Source organism: Pelodiscus sinensis, chromosome 8 (genome assembly GCF_049634645.1).
Source record: "Pelodiscus sinensis isolate JC-2024 chromosome 8, ASM4963464v1, whole genome shotgun sequence".
NCBI classification, from domain to species: domain Eukaryota; kingdom Metazoa; phylum Chordata; order Testudines; family Trionychidae; genus Pelodiscus; species Pelodiscus sinensis.
Window position 1 is genome coordinate 8,045,512 of NC_134718.1, and position 22,486 is coordinate 8,067,997.

A 22,486-nucleotide genomic window follows, 5' to 3' on the forward strand; every position below is an offset into this window, starting at 1 on the left:
AAGGGGTCTCACAAACCTGGGTGGCTGGGCAGCAGAATGGCAGATGAAATTCAACATTGAGAAGTAAGGCTCAATGGGAAAAATAATCCCAGCAACACATATACAATGATGGGTTCTAACTTAGCTGTTACTGCCCCAGCCTGAGATCTTGGAGTCACCATGGGCAATTCTGTGAAAGCATCTACTCCTTCTGCAGCAGCAATCGCAGAGGCTATTGACATGCTAAGGATTATTAGGAAAGGGATTTGAAAAAGGAGACAGAAAATCCCATAGTGGGCGTGGCAGTGACATCACAAAGGCCTGTGACAGGACCTCAGCCTATTGGGGGACAGTCGTGGGGAGGTGGTGACCTCATAAAGCAACCCTGACACAGCTGGGCAAGGCAGGGGCAGCCTCAGAGACTCGCGTGGCTTTGCAGCTACAAGGCTCCATCTCCAGGTCTGTCCTTGGGGACGGACAGAGAACTAGGGTTCATGTAGGTGAGCGTGAGGAGGAGCCTCCTCGGAGTTTTCTCCTTCCCCACCACTGATTTTGTTGTCCCTGTTTAGAAGGTGAGAGCCTCAGAGAGGCCAATTCAGTCTGATCCATTTGGTAGCAGCTGAATTCTAGGCATAAAAATCACTAGCTTCTAGTGATTTGATTTCCTACCAATGACTTTGTCGCGTAGAATCACTGGGGATACTGAGGGGTTTGTCCTTTACGGTTTCCCTTTTCCTCCATCCCTCCCCATTCTCTCTCCTTCTCTAGCTTCTTTTTCCCCTTTTCTATTCCTTCCTGCCTCCATCAAAGAGAGATAGGTGTGTATGTGTTGGAGGGGGTGGCGGGAAAGTTGTCACTGTGGGAGACTCTCACAAAGAGGTGGGGCTGGAAGACTGATCCCCTCTGGTGGTGACCTGGGCCATCCTTTTGGACTCTTGCTGAGACCCCACCGGTTCCCAGCTCTTGATGCTGATTGGCCGAGCAGGTGGCTATTGGCGAGAGACTCGGGTCCTTTTTGATGTATTTTAAGGCCACACAAATAAGTCATGAGCAATTATGTATTTGTTTGTGCTGCTTCTCTCCAACTATTGTCTCAGGGCAGTTCCTGATTGTCTCTAATGTGCCAGTTCTTCTCAAATACTCGCTGAATTGTTGGTCTGTAGCTCGTTTGAGAGCACTGGACTCTGATTGGTCAACGCGCCCAACGGGGCTCGCTGGAGGCCGGACGTTAGCCTTTCAGCTGAGGGGTGGGTTTGGCAGTGACATCACAAAGGCCTGTTGCAGGACCACAGCCTATTGGTGGGGAGATGATGACCTCACAAAGTTACCCTGACATCTGGCAGGCCGGACAGAGATGCAAGGGTCTGGTCTCCGTCCTGATCATCTGTTCATGAATCAGGAGTTCAGAGAGGATGGGACCAGCTCAGACACTGGACGCTGTCTCAGTCTAGAGACACAAAGATGCTTTGTGACCATGCCCCTTCTCAAGCGCCACGGACATTCCACCCTGAGTCCAGTGTCTTGGCCCCGGGATGGGAGTGGTCTCATTTGTACACTAGTCTATTGATCCTGACCTACCTCCTTCCCCCCACACCATGTCAACTTCTGCATCAGGTCCAGAGTGCCCCAGGGGAGAGCCAAGGCTATAAGGAGTCACAGAGCACTCTTCTGATTCACCATCCCCCTCCCTGAATTAGATGTAAGTGACCTCTCACCCCGGCTTCCTGACTCCAGACAGAAGCAGGCTGGCTTGGATAGGCTGTAGGACCTGCAGCTGCAGGGGCTGTGGGTTGGGAGTGTTACCTTTGGGAAGGCAGAGTCAGAGCAGGGAGGGAGACAGACTTGGGTTAAGTTCCTCTTTTCCTGGTTCAGTGGAGACCCTGGGACTTTAAAAGGACCATGTTCCAACCCCTGCTCCAGCCAAGTTAATTCCTGGTCTTGGGTCCCTTCTTGTCCTCCTGGAGCATCTGGGGGTACAAGTCCTCATGGAGGGCCCTGCCCACCATTTGCTCCAGAGTCCCTTGAGGGCAGAAGGAGCTGAGGGTCTAGCTCTAGCTCCTTTCCCCCGTGTCTCCCACAGAGGGACTTGGGGGAGAGAGACTCCTGGCCCAGGGGAGATTGGGAGCTGGTAGGAGAAGCTGATGGAGCTTCCTCCCCTCCCTTCCATTAGAACTCAGCACAGTTCCCCAAACTAGGGAACGTGGTGGCTTAGCTGTGATTGTCCATCAGTGACCCAGCCAAGGACATTGGCTGGCTGACCAGGGAGGGCATTATCGGCTACACCAGTTTACAGAGGTAAGGAAACCCAGCTGGGAAATGGGACCCAATAGAAAAGTGATGCTGACAGAAGCCAGGCAATGGGACCGCTGAAGAAATGACTCACCAACTTCTGAGACTGTTCCTTCATTGGGTAATGGGAGCCCTGCTGGAACTCCCCACATCCTCTGAGATTGGCCCCTAGCTAGAGGATGAGTGTGCGTGTGTCTGTCTCTCTCTCTCTCTCTCTCTGTCTCTCTCCCCTCCCCCTTCTCCCTCTGCTCCATTTAGGATCAACCCTTCTTTCCAAGCACTAAGGAGTCTCCACCCACCATAGGGGAGCCCTGCTATTCTGTGGGGCAAGAGATGCAACCCAATGGAAATGGAAGAACATGGCCACCAACACCAGACAGAGCAATCAGACAATCAGAAGCTGCTATGGAGCAACTGTCCGATGGAGATGGAGGGAATGGAGGCAGGAGCTTCCTCTACAAGAGTTGGGGGGTGTCTGGCACTGGAGGCCACTTGAAAGAAAGCTGAGTCCACCCTAAGGTGCCAGTTGCTATTACTCCTCCCTGATTCCTGGGGTCATCTAAGTCTGACCCACCCATATTCTCTTGACAGGAGGACGTCACGGCCATGGTGACGTGCCACTTCTACTCTCATGTGATCCTGTTACCAGGTGCCCAAGGCTCTGCAGGAGCTGCACCTTTTAGGATGCCTCTGATGGGATGTAGGGGTTGGGGAGCAGGCCTGGACCACTGGGATCCCACCCCACCGCCCCTGCAGAACCTGCTCCAGCGGGAGGAGGCGTTTCAAAGGTCATGGGGTGTATGTTCTCGCCCGCTCGCTCAGAAACCAAAGGGTTAATCTGGGCCCTGCCAGCCACTGCTGACTGGCCGGCTAACAGCAGCTGGGAGGATCAAAGGGCTGGGAAGCCGGCTGGCAGGGCTGCCAAAGGGGAGTGAGCAGGCAGGAGAAAGGAACTCCAGTCAGCAGACTGCTGGAGAGCCAGCAAGGGAGAGCCTCCAGCAAGGGCGAAGAGGCCAACAGACCAACCCCTTGACAGGCCTGAGCACAGAGTGGATTTCCAGAGTCCTGGACATGAGGAGTGAATCGCTTGGTTTCTCATCATTGGATGTGCTGGATGAGCTCCATCCCATGCTGCGATAGACATGTATAGGACCCATGGATCTTGACCTGTAGGGCAGGGGCATATTTATCATGGTAGCCATGGGGCTATGTCTGCATATTTTGCATCTGTAGTTCTAGAAAGATGGTATGAACTAATGCCCCAGGGTATGAAGAGGCCAGTATACATGGGCGCCTCCCTCCCATGTCCATCTCCACAGATGGCCTACATCTGTGCATTGCCACCAACTGCTGTTTGGAAAAACATCCCTGGAGCAAAACCACCATCCTTGCTCCTTTCATGTTTCTTATTAGGAGGCACTAGCCTCTCCTCCCTGAGTTCTTCAGAGGGCAGGTTTATAGTCTCTCTTTTCTTTTGCACACAACCCCCCAAGTGCAAAAACAAAGGAGGAATAATTCAGCACAGAGCAGCCTGCTGCAGTGTTCTCTATACTTGCTACCATTGACACATGTCTGGGAGGGAGAGCAAGAGTGACTGCTAATCCATCTTCGTAAGCGGAAGACCAGTAAGTGCGGAGCTGTGGTAGGATCGGGGAAAACTTTCTACTCCAGATGTCCTGTGTGACCTTGAGCAAGTTACTTAAGCCTTATCTACACTGGCATGTTTTGTTGCCAAAAACTGTCTTGTGTTGACAAAACAGTGAGATCGTACGCACAGCAATGCAACTTTTGTTGGAAAAAACACCTAATTTTGGTGACAAAAAGCTTCCACCCCTGCAAGAGACTTTTTTGTCTTTTCTCCTCTCTTTATTGTCGACCAAGAGCCAGTGTGGACACTGCTGTTTGTTTGGCTGAGAGAACTGGCTTCCCCCAGTATCCCACAATGCCGGTCCTGATGGCTCTGCTCAGTGTTTTGTGATCTCTGTTGCCCTGCAGGCATGCGTGCCCACCCCTCCAACCCCCACCTTCAGAGCTCCAGGAAGTATCTGAGAGCTGAGTGAACAAATCTGTTCTGCACTGCATTAGAAACAGCGACAGGCAGACAGATGCTGCAGGGGGAGGGCTGGAGAGGCAGCTATGCTGCTTTGATACTCCTCAGCACGGAGAGCTCCTAGAGCTACGAGGAAATTCCAAGAAGTGCAGGGATCAGCTCTGTCTTCCCACCACACAGCACTGTGGGATGCTTACCCACACTGCTTTGCTCTGTCAACAGGGTGGGTGCTATGAAATGTCGACAATGGGAGGTAGAAAAAGTGGTTTGACCAAACTTGAAAAACAACGAATAGTCCTGAAGCACCTTAGAGACGCCACTTTTGGCAAATTTTTTTGCATGTCGACAGCACTTTCATCACCAAACCTTCCCAGTATTGATGTAGCCTTAGTTTCTGTGGGCCACAGAGCCCATGTGTACAATGGGAATTAAAGTGCTTCCCTTTCGTACAGGGATTTTGAGGATAAACACTTTAGAGATTGCAAAGCTCATGTACTGCAATAATGGTGGTGGAGTCATGTAAGCCCTGAAGATGAATGGATGTTGATGACGGCATCTTCAGCGCTCACACTGTGCCAGATAAGATGTGGTGGGAAGAGAGAATTCTTCTGAGGGAACATGTGTGTATCTGTTATGACTTGCTCTGCACTTGCCAGTATGGACAGCAAAATGCTCCCAGCTGAAGTATCTGTGCCTGTGTTTCTCACAAGTAATAATTAGTATTTTTGCAGACAGGTTTTACTAGGTCTGGCACTGCAGAGCAGAGTGCCAGGTCTAGTTAAAATGGCCATAAAATGGCAGAGCGAGTGGAATTCTATTCCCCCCCAGTGCATGATCAGCAACATTGCCAGCTAAAGTCCGGCCTCAGACTCCTTGTTACGGGTGAGAATTGCAGAGGCAGAAAGAGCAGCTGAGTCTCTCACAGTCCCACGCTGGTTATGCAGAGCTGGTGGCTTCAAAAGCCGTCTCAAGGGGCAAGCTTTGCCCTCGGGACCTGGAAGCCACCGAGTGAGACTCAATACGGATCCACCCCCCAATGGCTCCTTGCTTTTTACCCTGCCTCTTAAAGTGCAGTTTAAGAGATTCCTACATGGTACCTGAGCTCAATGGGAAGACGCCACCAGTGTGCGTAATGCATGTGGGTCAAGGGTTCTGATGACTTACCCATCACAAAATATTAACCCCAAGATGCACCCTGAGCTGTGACCTTTGTTTCAGTAGATGTTCATCTAGCTACTGCATGTGTTCAGTAGGCAGGCAAGCACCTATTCTAGCCATACAAATATCTGCAGGAGGGGAGGGTAAGGGGGAATGGTGAAGTGACGCATCCAAGCTCAAAGGGAGGGAGAGGAGGGCGAGCTGCCTACCAGCACCTGGAAGTTATGAGAAAATGGGGTGATGCAAGGGGAGTAGCGGGGAGCCGGACCACTATGGGAGGGGAAAGGTTTCCTTAGCTGTCTCCTCTGTTGGTTCTCTTTCAACACCTGCCCTCTGGCCCCTTTTACTCCTCTGGGTTCTTCTCCCAAGAGAAGGATAGATTGGCCCTGTGTGTACGCACTGAGTGTTACCTAATGGTCAGACTTTCTGCTGCTGCCACCCCTCGTATTACATCTCAAGTGGGTGGAGATGTCTGAGGACTTGCAGGCCTACAGAGGAGAAATGAGCGATGCGGGGTCTGCGTGTAACGTGCTTTATTTAAACGCGTGTACCGCTCCCGACTTGAGAGGGCCAAACGGCACGCGGGCAACCCCTCTTCTTGACTGCTTCAGGAACTGACTCTCAGCAGTGCCCCAGACTCTGTCTCCTGCTGCTCACTCGGCTCCCTTTTCCTCCGACGCTGCCTTTATGCCGAACCTCCTTGCAGAGCTGGAATTGCTAACAGCACCGCACGCCTGCCCAAGGGACGAAAAACTTGCTTGCCGAGAGGGAGAATCGAGAAGACACGGTGGGACTGTGACACCTGGTGACCGTGGCAGGATTTCTTGTGGCTTTGCACACGTGGGCTTGGCTCCACAGCACTGCCGGGAAGAAGTAACATTATTGTCCTTATCCCTTGTTCAATCAGTGCTGCAGGGCCGGCAGAGACTTGGGATTGTCATGGGAATCCTGTTGGGAGGGTTACGCCCTGCGTTGCATTGCTGCGCGCCGGTGAACGTGAGCGGGTGGAGAGCTGCCGGGGGCCAAGACTGTGAGTCCCCGATGGAATCTGGTCATATTTCCTCATCACAGCTTTGACTGGGTCACAGTCCAAGCCTCTCTGTTATAATGCTAGGTCTGTCTCAACGCATTTGATCGTTGGCTGTTTAGGCTCAAGCCCCCCTCAACTCAGCCCTCAAGCCTGATCCTTCCCGTGGCAGCAGGGGCTGCTGCATCACGGCCCCTGCTCTCTCCAGCAGCCAGGCAGTGTAGGCGGTTTTGGGAAGGCAAGGCCTTCCCTTGCCTACCTTACCCATGGGAACTGAGACCGCTCCGGACTGGCTAAGTGCAGAAGCCTCTGGATGTGCACATTTCTGACCTCACTGCACTCTGCTAGGCTTGCCCAGTGTGCTGCCTACTGAGCTGGGTGCTCAGGAGCCGTGTCTGGCTGTAGAGAGTGCAGGCGTCTAGTCCCAAAATAGGCCCAGGCCTGGTAGTGATGACACAAGCTTCCTTATGCTGCCCCATCAATATGCCCTGCTCCTGCCATGGAAGGGGACCGCGTCTAAGAGGGAGAGGGTCGGTAATGTCCATGCTCATTGAAGTGCTTGGCCTCTCTGCTGAGACTGCCCAGGAGAGGGCAGTCCTAGATTTCAAGGCCAGAAGGGACCACTGGGATCCTCTAGCCGGGGCTCCTGTGCAATACAGGCAATAGAACCTCCCTAAACGCACCCGTCGGGCGTTGCCATGAGAGGCTGTAACACAACAGTGAGTTCCCTCTCCGCCCACCTCATTAATTTCGACCTCCTCGCCCACCACCTTATCCAATCACAAATGCTCATTCCCAGGCCTGCCGATGGGGGAGGGAGGGGCAAAAGGAGAGTGCAGTGTGGCACATTTTGGGCGGCTCTAAGGGCTGGGGAGGAGGGGCTGGTGTGGTACATGTCATGCAGTGCTGAGGGCAGGCTGCCCCGGCCCCGCCCCTTCTGCACGAGGCCCCGCCCTTCTGGAAGTACAGAGCCAGCCTCTTCCCCCACCTTTTCCAGGAGCCTGGTGTGGCTGTCGTCTCCCCTACCCATTCCCCAGTGGCTAGGTCCACTTTCAGCTGTCTTATCCGAACAGTGGAGATAAAATCCACTCTGCTATCCCCTGATTCCTTTGAGGAGACGCACTTTTAGCATCGGGGCCTATCGGTGCTTACGAAGAGGAGACCATCAACTGAGTTTAGCCACCTGCTCTGCAGGGATGTCTCGTGTTCATGTGGCTTGAGGAGACGCACACAGGAATCGTGCAGCGCTTGGTAAAACCGTTCCTGCGTGGCAGTTAAAACCCCAGCCGTTCCATGTGAGTGTACGCAGCCTTCGATTCCTGCTCAGAACCCGCAGTGCTAGAAATACAAGCCGCACGGCACTTTCACTCCTGCCCGCCTTTAAGAAGTCTCCAGGGAAAACATCACACCAAATTAATCTGCCGTCGAGTGGAAATTCTATATTATTTGCATTTGCCAATGGGCTGCATGGGGCTGTAATTGCATCCAAGTAAATATCTCCTTCCAGTTGTTCATGAGATTGAATGTGGCCAGTTGGCCGTAAAAGGGAACTGCGAACACAGAGCTGCTGCTGTGGATTTGATAGGTGCATTGCTTGTTTTTGCTCTGACATCAATACTTGAGGTTAGCGTTCCTTTATCAAAGGGAAAGATAGGGAATGGGACTAGAACATGGCACTAGGTACCAGGAGCTCTAGATTCCTTTCCTGGCATTGCTACTGATTTGCAGTAGGGCAGTGTGCTTACCGTCTTTGGGCCTCAGTTTCCCCAGATGTAAAATGGGGCTATCATTGCTCTCCCACTCCGTTATTTGCAAAGTGTTTCAAGCTGCTGGGCTTAAAAGCCAATGGAAAGGAAAGCGATTGTGTATAAACCAGCAGCGCTCAGAACATGGGGGTGGGCTCTTTGTTGAGTTAACGATTTCTCAGGTGTGCATCAGCTTCCAGCGTGCAACCGGAACTTCACCCATTGGCTCCTCGGGAGTTGTGAGGGGTGGGGAGTGAGTTGAGGGGACCCCAACTTGCCTACAAGGGTTTGTCGGGGTTCTAACATGTTCTAAGGCTTGTGTGTGTGGGGGGGGGGGAGTCCAGTGTGTGTGTGGGGGGGAGTCCAATGTAGGGAGGAGCACGTCAGCTGGTGTGAATTGGCATAACTCCAGTGGGAGACATTGATGTGTGCGCCAGCTGAGGGTCTGGCTTGTATTTCTGCTGGAGGTGAAATTTCAAACTCCACTAAGGAAAACGCATCCCTCTTTCGTGAGCTCGATTTTCTTTTCTCTTTCTCTTGTTTGCATGTCCATAAAAGGCTCCTACTCCAAGCTGACTGTGCCCTTTCGCTTTTGAATGGAGACCCAACATTTCCCTACCTGTTATACCATGTGCAAGTGGAACATCCGTTCCCGGCTGCAGACCCTGCTATTTTGAAAACCATTTTTGTTACTTTTATTTCTGACTTCTTTTGAATTGTCAGGTCCCTCATGCTTGTTTTCAATGAACCAGAAGCTTGTCCCTGCTCACTCCATACGTATCTCTCCAGGTAATTTCAATGCCATCTGGATTTATCTATCTTGCAGAGGTACAATCTTCCTGGAGGCCACCTGTAGTAGTTGGTCTGTAATCAGAAGACATCCCCCCCCCTATTTAAAGTCTGAAGGAATCGGCTCCTCTTCCTCTCTCCCTCGTTAACCGCATGTCTAGCTCCTGAAGCTGCTTCAGGAAACCGGAGTTGGGACAGACCCCGCGGTGTTTACGCACAGTCTGAATTGCATCCACAAGCGTCTTGTTTTCACAGATCATTAAGAAAGCAAGCACAAGCGTTGCTGATCGGCTGATCCCCATCGCACAGTGCACTAATACTCTGCCTGAAAATAAGAGAGAGCACATCACTATTTTACACCGTACAGGAGCACCTAGACTTTCAGGTGAGGGTATTTCTTTGAGGGAGCGTGGTATGGTGGTTGGGGGTAGACAATCTGGCGGGTATGTCTACACTGCATCTGGGAAAAAGCCTTGCTGCCATAGACTTAGTCCATTCTAGTGCACTCAAAACATGGTGTAGATCCGGGCTGGCAAGATCCAGCCCGGGGGCCATATCCGGCCCTCAGATTGCATCTGGCCACCTTCTATTTATATCTTGCTGCCTGTGCCACTGAATTTCCAGTGGCTCAGGCAGCAGGCCCCTATTTGAATGGCTCATGACTCCCAGCTGCAGTGCTAGCTGGAAGGGGCCAGAGCTGCAAGCCCTTTAAATAGCCACAGCAACCCGAGCGCCGGCCAGGCACCGCGGAGCTGTGAGTTCTTTGCTGTGTTTTTAATTCAAAGCCTCCAGCCCCAGACAACTCTGGAGGGAGTCTCTAGCCACGACCCTTCTGCCCCAAGTCCCGTTCCTTTCAGGGGGTGTAGCTGGCCCATGACCACGTTCCAAAATTCATTGAGCGGCCCCCTTGCGAAAATTATTGCCCACCCCTGGTGTAGATGATGCTTTGACCTTGTGACTCGGGTTGTGACTCCTGCTCCCACTAAGATCTCAAAGCCCGAATTCCAGCCTGAGCTGCGACCTCTACACAGTTGTATTTAGCAGGCTAGCACCAGCCTGGCTAGCACAAGTGTCGGAGGCCATGTAGACGTGCCCTCTAAGGTTCTGTTGTGTGCCGCTGGCTCGTTGGTCAAGTCATTCGTCACACACGTGCGCATGTAGGCAGCAGAACAGGGGACTGTGCCTGTCCCCGTTACCAGACCTTACCCGCCCTCCTGGGCAAGTGGGTGCAGGGTGGTGTCGGATCCTTCCGTCCTGAGCCAGCCAGTGGGGCTAAGTTAGCCTGGAGGGGGGAGGTGACGCATGTCAGAAGAACGGCTGGAACAGTTTACTTCTACCCGAAACAAGGAGGAAGTAGGGATTGAAGGATGACCGAGTTACTATTTGGTCCATGCCTTGCCTCTGTGAAAGGGCAGCTATATTTCATCCAACCCTTCATCCCTCCATTTCGGTTCCCTCATCCGTAGCAATGGGAACAATGCTTATCCGTTTGCAAAGCACTTGGCCTACCTTGTCCTGGCAGACGTGTGAGCCAGAAAGCCTTTCCACGAAAGCGGGAATAGAAAGAGGCAGCCTTAGGTAGCAGAGCTGGCTGGAAAACTCTGAATTGCAACGTTTCTCAACAAACAAGGAACAGACGTTTGCAAAATTCTCCGTTCTTCCACTTGCACTACGTAGCTACCTACAATGCTGAGGGGGAGATTTTTTCGGAAGTGCTGACACTGTGGGGCGGGGGGGCTGAGAGTAAAAATTAAGTCCTAATTGGCGTTTTTATGAGAAAAGTAGCCTAACATTTGAGCAAGCTCTGTAACCTCCTTTAACTACGCTGCTCTTCACCTGTTCTTTTTACAACAAAGGTTTAGTAACTGCTGCGAAGCCAATGAGGCGAAGTTTTTTTCTGTCTTTCCTAGAAGGTGATTGAACCAGCGGAGATGTGATTATCTTGAACATGCCACTGATTTCAATAATAGCTGTGCAAACTGTGGGAAGAGCAGTAGAGCAGCCTCCCTCCAACCCTGGCAAGGAGAGAGCCTCTTGGGGTATGGTGGGGTTGTTGACTTTCCACGGCTGTGGTGTCCTTGATTTCTCTGCTGGGATTGCTGGGGGAACTGCCAGGGAATGACCGGCCTATTTCATGGCAACTCTCATCCGTTGTTTTCAGTTCACTGCTGGAACAAAACCAAAGCGTCCCGGATGCTTTCATGACAAGGAATTGCGTCAAAACAGCCATTTTGGGATCAAAAAGGTCAGAAGTGTGATTCCCTCTCTTTCTGGAAATGACCGGAGAGTCCACCCTAGACCTCAGAACTCTTCCTGTTGAACACTTTTGTTGAAGTGAATACATCTCTGGGAAGAGTTTTGGCTTTGACACACCAGCATAGTGTTGACAAAAGGCATTCAGTGGGAAATATCCTATCCAGCTGTAATGGCTAACAAGGGTCTAGCCCAGCAAAATGCTGACCTCTCTTCTCCACCATGCAAACGAGAGGGCGCATCAATTAGCAGTTACCACCATGGACCCAGCAGCTCGGCATCCCATTGTTACTAGAGAGGGTTGAAAATTGGTTTGGGATTTTCTCTCCCCCCAGCCCTTGGAAAAACTTCTGAAATGCTTTGGTTTGAAAATGTCACAGGGACAATTTTTGAATCAAGATACATTTTTGTGGCGTTTAAAAAAAAAAAAAAAAGTAAAGAGTAAGTTTAAGAGGCAGAATACAACCATTTTGGTTACTATAAGCCTCTAACATGCATAGGGTTGCCAGATGGTTTAACAAAAAATATGGAACCCCCCCCCCAAAAAAAACAACACAGGGAAAAAGTTCTGTTGAGGGGGGGGAAAAAAGGGTGGGGGAGACAAAAGTTATTGAGCCAAAAAAAAAAAAAGGGCGCTGCGCCTTTAAATGGCCCCATACTCCTCAGTCCCCCAGACGCAGCAGGGGAAAATTGTCCTCGCCGGGCTTCTGTCCAAGGGAAACAGGAAATATCGGATATTTCACATGTCCGGTATTTTCTGTTTTTTTTTTTACCTGAATAATGGACAGTCTGAGTGAAAATCGGACACCTGGCAACCCTAAACATGCAGGAATATTGGATGATGGGGCCAGTGTGGAGCTTCGAGTTTGTCAGGGTTTATGCTCTTGGTTTGTTCATGCCCAGGGCTAGATTAAGGGGGGCCTAGCTGGGCAGCCGCGTGCCCGATTGCAGCTGTAAGGTGCGCAACATGCTGGGGGGCGGGGCTGCGCATGCGTTGTGTGCCTGCTGCCCGGGGCGCAGGAATGGCTCGAGCCGGCCATGCTACAGCTGTGCCAGTGCAGTGCTTCAGTATAGATCTGTGCTGATGGGCCTAAGCAATCCACCTCCCCTAGAGGAAGCAGCGAGGTCAACCTAGTGCTGTCTACACGGACAGCTAGGCTGGCTTAATTACCACATTTGCTTGTCACATGCCCGTGTGACCTAATTAAGCCAATTTAATTTTCTAGTTTAGAGCAAGCCAAAGAGATCCCTGTTTGGATGATGCCAGTGTGTCCAGCCAAAAACACCCTGTTTGCTGTGTCCGTCTCCCTGGCTGTTAATTCCCTGTACTTTGTGTACTGGCTTTCCTCTCATCTTCCATTGCTTTTGTGACACAGCTTATATTTAAGGAGTTTATAGCAGCGCTTCCAATTTTTACTAATGACAACCACAGAATCACATGCCCCGAGACTGAGCGAGCATGTGGCTTAAAATCTCTTCTTGTCAGCACAGGGTCAGAGAAGGTTTAATTCCACAATGACACAGCCGCCTTTCGCTGGCCGGGCACAAGAAACCTGAGCCTGCTCCTATATATAGACATGCCTTCAATAGAAAGAAAAGGACAAATATAGACTACAAGGAAGTAGCGCAAACTCTGCTCTGTTGAGAGCAGATAGGGACAAGGCTTTAAAACTTTTAAAAAACTCATATTGATCTTGCAATTAAAGACATCAGGTGCAGTTTGTCTTTTTTTCCTTTTCATATAGAGATGTAGGAAATTATTGCGAGCCAAATCGTAATATACTGTTTCATGCTAAATTCTATTTTACACCAGGAGTAGTAAGGGCCAATCGGGCATTGGGAGGGACATCCTATTGGACCAAAATGTGACACATACTCTCAGTTTAGGGCTGCAAATTTAAGCAAATAAGAGATGTGATTTGGTAAAAGACCTACTATTTTTGTTAACTGGTATAAATGTCATGTTAAAGCGTTCATAAATGTTAACAAAAATGTATCCATTCCGATGACACAAGACTGAACTGTGATGAATGTGTCCTCTCAGATCAGCTGATTATATAAACAAACCACTACTAGTGGCTGACACTGGATCGGTGTCATATTTTACTTTTTACAATGGCTAGGGGCCTCAAAAGCCAGAAGCAGCCCGGGTCTTTCTGGACCTCTGAGAGGACCTGGAAGTAGTTCCATTGAAGTCCATGAGAGTATTTGCGAAGTAGGGCTATAGATGATGGGAGTAAAGGGGTGTGGCTTTTAAAAGAGAATTCTTGGCACTTCAGAGGGCTTCATTTTCAAAGGCCTATGCAAACATTCATCCTCACGCTACCCCAGGTAGGTTTTGCATTGCTCTCCTTGGTTGACAGAGAAGGCAGTTGAGACTTGGAGAAGTTTGGAATGGGATTTTTAAAGGAGCCTAACGGTGTGTCTAGACTACAGAGTTTTGTCAACAAAAGTAGACTTTTGTTGGCAAAACTATACCTGCATCTACACTGCCGCTGAGTTCGGTCGACATAACGTCAACAGAACTTAGCAGTTTTGTCGACGGCGGTAAACCTCATTCTATGATGAATAACGCCTTTTGTTGATGGAGTTCTGTCAACAGAAGGCGTTATTGCATCTACACTGTCTTTTGCGTCTACACTGTCATGTCAACAAAGCGGCTTGTTTTGTTGACAGAACTGGATGTAGTCTAGACGCTGTTTGTTGACAGAATCTTTGTCGACAGTGTCTGTTGACAAAACTTCTGTTGACAAAAGCCTGTAGTCTAGACGTACCCCAAAGGAGTTGAGTGCACAACTCCTGTTAAAATTCACCAGGACTCAGCTGCCTAATTTCCATTGGTTCCTTCAAAACCCAAACCTAAGAAGGTCAAACATCACGTTAAAGGCACTGAGAAGACTGCAGGATTTCTTACAGACCTCAAATGCTGGGAAATTTTGAAAGAACTGATGTTCCTGGTCAGGGACATTTCCTTTTGTGTAGCTCAGAAACACTGTGTAAGTGTTTTTTAAGCTCTGTAATTACTAATAATAAAAGTCCAGGGTGTGAGCTTTCCAGTCCCCATGTTCAGTCCGGGATCTGTGGCTTTTCTTTCTGATGCACCACCAAAAAGTCCGTCACTGGACCTTCCTTGACCTTTTTTCTTTAGGGAAGTAGGATACAGCCAAAGCTCCTTCTGTCATACCACTTCTCCTCCGCGGGGTTAGGCGGAGCAGCAGACCAGTAGATTTTTTTTTTATCAGCAATTGAGCAGGCAAGTCAGATTCAAAGAGAATGGAGGCAGTAAGAAGGTGCTGCTTTTTCATACTGACTTCCCTGACTATATCTGTACTTTAAAAGTCTCCTTTTCATATTAGCTATTAGTTTCTGAAGGTCTCCCGCCAAGACACTAGACTGTCTTATGGTGGCTTTTGATCTAATCTGCCTAGCTTTCTAAAGCATGCATCACCATGGCATGTAGATTAAGGTACTTTACCCCTTTATAGTTTCAGTCTTTCTTCCAGGTTGTTATCCTTTGTTGCACAGAGATTAGGATGAATCCTGTGCCCTGACAATAAAATGGCTGTTGGATGCAGATAAATCCTTCACGTGAAATGATTTCATTAGAGCGACGGAGGATTTTAATTTACGAGGTGATTATTTTGCAGCACACAAAAGAATGTTAAACTTGAGCAAGGAAGCAAAAAGCTTATGTTGGTTCCTGCACTCTTCTTACAGGCTCTGATCCTTGTCTAGTAGCACCTGATATAAAGGGGGTAAGCGCAATGTGAACTCCCCGTGGTGGTTTGCACTTGTTTTACTGAATAGAACCTGCAGTCGTTATGTTCTGGATGGACCACTTGAGCACTCTTGATGGCAGAATATTATCTAGGCCTCTAGCAGGGGAGCTGTGGATATTTTGTGTGACAAAGCTCCTCCTGAACCTTGGGGGGTCCTGCGCTTTCAGGTGGATTACCGTAAATTAGCATATATAACCCACAGCTGTGCATAACCCACGGTTTTTTCCTAAATGTGTTTAAAAAAAAAAAGAAAAGAAAGAGCCTGCGCACGTGTATAGCCCGCGGGTTATATACGCTACTTTAAGGTACCTGGTAATTGCTGGCCGGCCTGCAGGAGAGAAGCCGCGCTCACGTCCAGGCTCCACACAGCTACAGCCAGGCGCAACTCACCCTCCTCCGGGAGAGGGGAACAGAGAGTGCAGGCAAGCTGGCTGGCCTGCGGGAGGGGAGATGCACTCGCGCCCAGGCAAGTAAAAATACCCCGCGGACATGTATAGCCCACGGGGAGGGGGTTGCGGGGTTTGTAAAACTTTGTATAACCTGCAGGTTATATGTGCTAAAACACGGTACTTGCTTCAGAGGCGCCCAGCAGCCCTCCGTTTAGACACTGGCTTGATGTTTGTGGAGCTACTCCCATCATTGGCCAGCATGGAGAAAAAAGGGGAAACCAAACTTCGTCATCTCTGCGGCCCCTCCCAGGGTAGGACAACCCCTTGTACCAAAACCAGCCTCTTTCTAGTCCTGAAATGGGGAGTTGCTGGGGTTGGGGGCAGACCTGTTGTCTACTACGGGTTCCAGGCCTGGGACCCTGTAATGGCAGCTCTCTCTAATGTTTCTGATAGCAGCTCCATGATAGCTACAGATCCCTGGGCCTCTTCCTTGGCACCTTCCCCATTGGAGATTCTTCTTCCTGATACCCGCTTGCACTTTCTTCTCCCAGATTCTCCACCACGCTTTCTCTCATCAGCTCCTTCCTCATACACTGAGCTAACAGAAGGGAAGCCTTTTTAAACCAGTCTCAACCGGTTCTTAACTGGCCCCCAGGTGTGCTCATTAACCTGGCTCCCTTGAGTCTGGAAGCCTCCTAATTGGTTCCAGGTGTTTTTAATTGGCCTGATTTGCTCGGACTGATTCTAGCACATTCCTGCTGGTTCTGGATCATCCCTTGTTATCTACCCTGGGAATAGAGACCTATTTAATCTGGGGTTAATATATTTCTCCTGTAGCCCTCTGGCCTGACCCTGCTCCAGATCCTTATTCCCAAAGCAGAGGCAGGAGAAAGCCAGACATGCCATGCAGGGAGGGAAAGGTACTTGCTGCATGGTGCATGTCTAGTTTCCCCCTTCTGTTCTCGTTTTAAGGAGGTGTGTTTGTATTCAGATTCTTGGCAGAACTTTTTGATCGGCAGAAGACCCACCTTCCAAGTTCTGTTGACGTTCTCCAGCCTTGTTCAGCCCTCGTGTTTTCACATGCACTGTACAAGCAGTTACTTCTGTCATTACACATCAGGCTATCATGCAGTCTTCTTTCAACAAAGGCTTCCTTCTGTTTGATGAATCAGCTGAGAGAAGCGGGGGCACTTGGCTTCTCATATGAAATCTTGTTTGCAGCATCGTACAGCACATCTCTCGCAAACTGGCTGTCCTTAGCAGAAGCAGTCAGTGACTGTCGTCTGGCTGGGAACTGCACAGAACAATCACACTTCCTTTTTAACAATGGGTCACGGCTATTGTCTCAGATGTCACTCTACTGACTTGACAGGGCTTACCTCAGAGGAGAATGTTCACAAATTCAACATGGTTGGCCAAATTCAAATTGGGAAATTGAATGTAGCTAAACAAATGAGACATTACGGCGCACAAGATCTGATTGTCCTTTTTGTAACCCATCATTAATTGAGCAAATTGCCTCCAACTAGCCTTTGCGTCCTCATAGGACTAAGTTAATTTTGGTTAAGACTGTGAGCCAGCTCTGCAGCCAGTGTGACTAGACTTTGCTCCACTGAAGTCAACACAGTAACACCAATGTACAATAGCTGAAGATTTGGCCTACTATACTCATCTGTGAATCTTCTTGCTTACCCTTGTTTTAATCATCCACTACCATAAAGCCAGGAGCAGAATCAATTAGCTATGTCTTTGCTATCCGCCAAATAATAGCAAAGGCTGACTTCCAACTTAGGGCTTGTCCACATGGTACAGCAATGCTCACCAGAAGGATGTCATTTCTACGTTAATGCACCTTACGGAACTTTTAGTTCACGCCAGCAGGGTCTATGCAAGACAGTCAGAAAGCAACACATTGATGCTCTTTAGACATTATCTCCCTCTGGGGCACTTCGCTGTACTTCATAGACAAGCCCTTAGGCTGTATAGCACCTTTTGACTGAAGATTTGGAAATGCTCCACAGATGTGGCCAAGAACAGTGATCAGGTGGGGAAAGGGGGAGGTTCAGTGAGCCTGTGGCAGATTGAAGGAGGAAAATACTTATTAAATCAATGAGCTGCTCTGTTTCCCATAAGAGAGGCCCACATTTGCATTTGTACCAGCACGATGTTGGCAGAATGGCTTTCTGTGAGTACCCATAATTTCAATGAGTTACTTGATGGTTTCCACATGCCTGTTTTAAAATACGTCCACAGATCAATAAAAGGAAAATTGTGTATTTGCAAACCTTTTTCTCCCCATGTAGTAAGTCTAATAATTTTCCATGGATTTCTCTCATCTGTGTCCACAGATTATTTTTCTCCTTCTGCAGACTTTATCTAAACCTGCAGATTTGCATTTGCATTCAGTTATCGTCTGAAAAAATGCAAAGGGGCGAAATAGATATTCACAGTGTCATTCTCTCCCCAGGCGCTGCTTTCTACCAGAAGCAAATAAGTTCAGTAGAAGATCAGCTGGAAAAGTTTCCGGCTGCATCGGTTAGTTTGCTTGGAGATGTCTTGTCTCATTTGCTGACCCGTGGACGGGGATTCTCAAGCTACCGAGGTGGTTCCATTGTCAATTGCAACCAAAGACTGTACTGAGGATGTGCCATAGGGCCATGCAGGTACGGAGTGGCAGTTTTTGAGCAAGGCACAATCCAAAGAAGCTGGAATGGTGGCATCTCATTAAATAGTGCTTCCATAGCTTGGTTACAGCAACAGACTCTGGACACCTGCTTGCTGATAGTCAAGAGGCTGCATTTTGAGGGCAGTGGTGGCCCGTCAATATAGGCAAACAAGGCAGTTGCCTAGGGAGCCAAGATAAACAGCTGTTGAGGGCTTTGGAGGCGGGGGTGCCGACTGCATGCCGATCGTGCGTTTTGCCTAGGGTGCCAGTTGCCGGCAGCTCATCTAGGGCCACTCCTGTTTGAGGGTGATGAGTGCTCCTTTACTTACTAATACCCCAGTACTGGTGTAGAGGAGATCGAGGAAGTCCAATAGCTAGGACAACAGTTTCTCTTTAAGCATACAACAGAGCTCCCATGGAAGTCAAAATAAACAACCTGCCCCAGTGGTGTTCAGTTATGTCAGCATAAATCTGGAGTAACTCTGATTTCAGTGACATTACTCTAGGTTTACAATGGTGTAACAGAATCTGGCCTCAAGTGCAATTCTAAAGATCGAGTATGTGATTCACAGCTTAAAAATCTCCAGGATGTGTGTACATCATATATACTTCAATGTTACTCGGTATTCTCCTGGATGTACAAGTTAATAAAAATGCCTTCTAAAAAGCTGCAGTGGAACTAACTAGTCTGAGAAACTATTTAGTAGTCAATCAAAAGTACTATGGTATACCCTAACTTGAAAACAAATGGCTCTCATGTTAGATGGTACATTTATGTTGCCCTACATCTCTAGTTTTAAAAAAATGCAACTATTTTCCCCCTCATCTAAGGCCATGTCTTCACTCCAGGGAAGATCGATACTGTTGTGATCAATCTTCCAGAGTTTGGTTTAGCGGGTCTAGTAAAGACCCGCTGAATCAAACTCAGAGGGTGCCCCTGTCGACGATTGGTAGTCTTGTTCCTGTCAGGTGTAAGGGAAGCTGACGACCATTTCCTCCCATCGGCCTCCTGTTTTGGGGACAGTGGGGAAACTCGAAGCAAGGTACATCAGCTTCAGCTACGTTGTGTATTTTGAGTTATGCATCTTGATTCAACCTTCCCCTTTAGTGTAGTCCTGGCCTAAAAGATGTGGCTAACACACTCATCATTCCTTTCTTTCCTGCACAGGCCCTGGCTATTTAGCTGCTGAGTTGCTGTAGCTAAAATAGCTCTGTTTCCAGAATGTCTTGTTCATTATGTACTAAACTCTGACACCCTTTAAAAAAACCCAAAACTTCAAATGGTGACTGTCAGCAGCAGCTGGATTGTGTGTGGTTTTGAATTTGGCCTTCTTGCCATTCCCAGCACTCCTGCTGGCATCTGGACTTGGAGAGTTGAGGAAAGTAATATCTATAGCCGTAACAGAAGGACTAAATATCTATTCTGGCTATGATTAGTTCAGCTGTGATGACCTTATACCCACACTGTAGTTCCATAGGACAGCAATATAGTCTATTTTTTTACGGTTCTCCTTTCAGTACTCTGGAATGTGCCCATGAAGGCATTGTATTTCCTTTGTGGACAAAGTTGTACTAACCTCTTCAAGGAGGGAAGGGAGCATGTAAGTTCTTGTGTTTTATTCCTTTATACATTCTCATGCTAGAATTTACCCTGGATTCCATCTTTCTTTAGAGAGCTGACTAAAACTGTAAATAGTGCACACTGTGGTAGAAATGAGACCAGAACCAAACTCCCTGACCTTTGGTGGTGGGTTTTGAACACTGTAAACCTCAATTTTTCAAAGCTCAAATAAATCTTCAGAAGGGGCCAGATCTAATCTTCCAAATAATCCCAAAGGTGCCACCGTAATTACTGAGGTACGATGTATCTGACAAAGGTTCATAGCTATTATGCTCTAGGGCAGTCCCAAATGGCAAAATTTGGACATAGATTGTGAAAACGCAGAAGTTCAGAGGCTAACAAAAATATATATAGTATCATGAGCTTTCGTGGGCAAAGCTCACCTCACTGCAGCTCATCTAAAGAAGTGGGTTCTGCCCACGAAAACTCATGATACTCTCTCTCTCTCTCTCTCTCTCTTGTTGCTAATGTCTAAGGCTATGTCTAGATGACAGGGTTTTTTCCAAAAAACTTCACCTGCATCTAGACTGCCGTCATGTTCTTTCAAAATTAAATCGAAAAAATGTGGCGACTTTTTTTGACAGTGGTACAGCTCATTTTATGAGGAAGAATGCCTTTTTTCAAAAGAGCGCTTTTGAAAAAAGGCGTTCTTGAACGCAAACGGCTTTTTTGAAAGAGAGCATCCAGATTGCCTGGGTGTTCTTTTTTGAAAAAGTGGATTGCTTTATTGAAATAAAGCTGTGCCTTTCTAGATGCTCTCTTTCGAAGGCAGCTTTTTCGAAAGAAGCATGTAGTCTAGACATACCCTAAGATGCCACAGGACTACTCGTTTTTAAAGTTACAGACTAACACGGCTCCGCCTCTGTGACTTAGTAATTACTGTTTCGGATCAATGTTGCTGTAAAAACTTGCAATTGTTGAAACAGAACAGGCCCCTGGATGCATAATTACCCTTGGTGAAAATCTGTTATTACTTAAGTTTGTGGCGCTATGGAAAATCCCCCTGCTAACTGTTATTCTTTCACTTAGCTGTCCAGATTCACCTTACGGTCCAGATTCTCTTCCTGACCATGGAGAGAGCCCATCAACAGAGACTGCTGGTAGACAGCAGATGCAAACGGCTTTCCCCTAAGGAACCCAGTGGGGCGAACATAAAGTGGCCGCACCTTTCCCTTACCATCATGCTAACTACTTTGAATGGGGAGCGTGCAACTGAAAACTTGATTTGTTTGAAAAAGCGGGGCCTTAATTTCTCTGTGCCATGTAATATTCCAGATGACCGGCTTCCTGGCACTGAAGTAAACTGTGGCTATCTCTTTTTCCTCATGAGAGGTTTACGGGTTGTTTTTTCTGGTGTATAATGGGATGGTGATATTTCTTTCCATGCACAGTACCACATCTTTAAAATGGGGCTCTATTTTTTCCAGGGGGCAGATGTAAAGAAGCTGTGATCTGTAACCTGCAGAATGTGTGTTTACATTGCATGTGTGTCTTTGTTTTAAAGGCATGCTGGTCTAATGCCCCCGCCTGCTTTATACTACACCCCAATGGCAGACCACTCCATAGATGCAGGGTGCAATTATAAGCGCTGGTAAGCATTGAATTTTCACTGTGAATGGGCAGAGATGTTGCTGTAATTTTGAGACCTGCAAAGATGCCTTTTAAAGACGCCCTTCTTTCTGCATTGTGCTCTAGTGGTAGCTATGCTAAACTGCATGCAGCTAGGGATGCTAAGTAGTGATTAATTTGCTAGTCAAGTAGTCGATGGAATTTCCATCAACTACTTGACTAGTCAGTAGGGAAAGGCAGGTACAGCGCTCACGTCTGGGTCCCAGCACAACCCCTCCCCCTCGGTCCGCACTCTTCAAGGGACAGAGAGGAGCCGGCACACAAAGATGCTCTTTCAATTTCTGGTCCCCCCGCTGCTCCTCTGCATTCTGGAAGGGACGGAGCAGCGGCAGCCGGTCCCATGGGTCATTCTTGGCACAAGCCCCGCCCCCCCTTGCCAGTCCCTTTAAAAATGCAGCATGGTAGCTGGGGGTGGGGGGGTGGGGGAGCTTGTGCTGAGACCCACGGGACCGGCAGCTGCTGCTGCTCTGTCCCTTTAAAAGTGCCAAGTGGCAAAGGCGGGCGGGGCTTGTGCCGAGAGAGACCCATGGGACCGGCTGCTGCTGCTCCGTCCCTTTCAGAATGCAGAGTGGCAGTGGGGGTGGGGGTTGTCCTGAGACTGACCCAGCATCTTTGTGCGCCAGCTTCTCTCTGTCCCTTGAAGAATGCAGAGCGGTGGCGGGGGCGTGTGTGTGATCGAGTAGTCGATAGTGCTACCCGATAAGCTCCTGCTTATTGTGTAGTCGACTACTCGCTCACCTCCCTAATTCCCCCCATAGCACCTGGCCTGACTATTTCAGCTGAATATTGGGGTCTGGGATTTGGATCTCTAAATGCCCTAGCAAAGGACTCTGGCTTGATCTAGACCCCTCCCCACCCCCCCGGACGTCGACTGGAGTCTGTATCATGGGGCTGTGGAGCAGCACCTCCGTGAAGATGAATTTGTGTGCACAGTGGGAGAGAGAGAAGTAGATTGCAGTTGTAGCAAAGCTTCAGGTCTGGATCTGCTACTCTTAGTAGGGTGGGGTGGAAAGTTGCTCCCCTTCCCTTTATGGCTAATGAGGTCACCAGCTTACCAGGCCAGCTCTGGGAGCATAGGCGGCAGCCATGTGAGTAACTGAGCCCATCCAGGTT

At 48.8% G+C, this 22,486-nt stretch overlaps 2 protein-coding genes and 1 long non-coding RNA gene across 8 annotated transcripts in view; 1 reads left to right on the plus strand and 2 right to left on the minus strand.

The window, feature by feature from the left end:
- Window positions 1–22,486, minus strand: part of LOC102452319 (dual specificity phosphatase 29) — an 81,390-nt gene that overhangs the window by 58,282 nt on the left and 622 nt on the right. The window lies entirely within an intron of this gene.
- LOC106732236 (uncharacterized) lies at window positions 373–21,730 on the plus strand. 2 transcript variants are annotated; one of them, XR_012905762.1, is made up of 7 exons: window positions 373–479; window positions 9,293–9,422; window positions 10,948–11,076; window positions 11,199–11,282; window positions 17,926–18,121; window positions 19,642–19,724; window positions 20,774–21,730. It is a non-coding gene; the product is annotated as an uncharacterized LOC106732236 (long non-coding RNA). The 2 variants fall into 2 exon arrangements; XR_003089989.2 differs by lacking the exon at window positions 373–479 and adding an exon at window positions 8,907–9,037.
- The window catches only part of LOC102451909 (dual specificity protein phosphatase 13B-like), a 41,556-nt gene continuing 28,101 nt past the window's right edge, over window positions 9,032–22,486 (minus strand). For all 5 annotated transcript variants that reach the window (XM_025186275.2, XM_075935767.1, XM_006126345.4 and 2 more), the window contains one exon: window positions 9,032–9,362. In XM_025186275.2, the coding sequence (XP_025042060.2) occupies window positions 9,142–9,362 (221 nt within the window). In that variant the 3' untranslated portion in view covers window positions 9,032–9,141. The remainder of the gene's footprint in view (window positions 9,363–22,486) is intronic.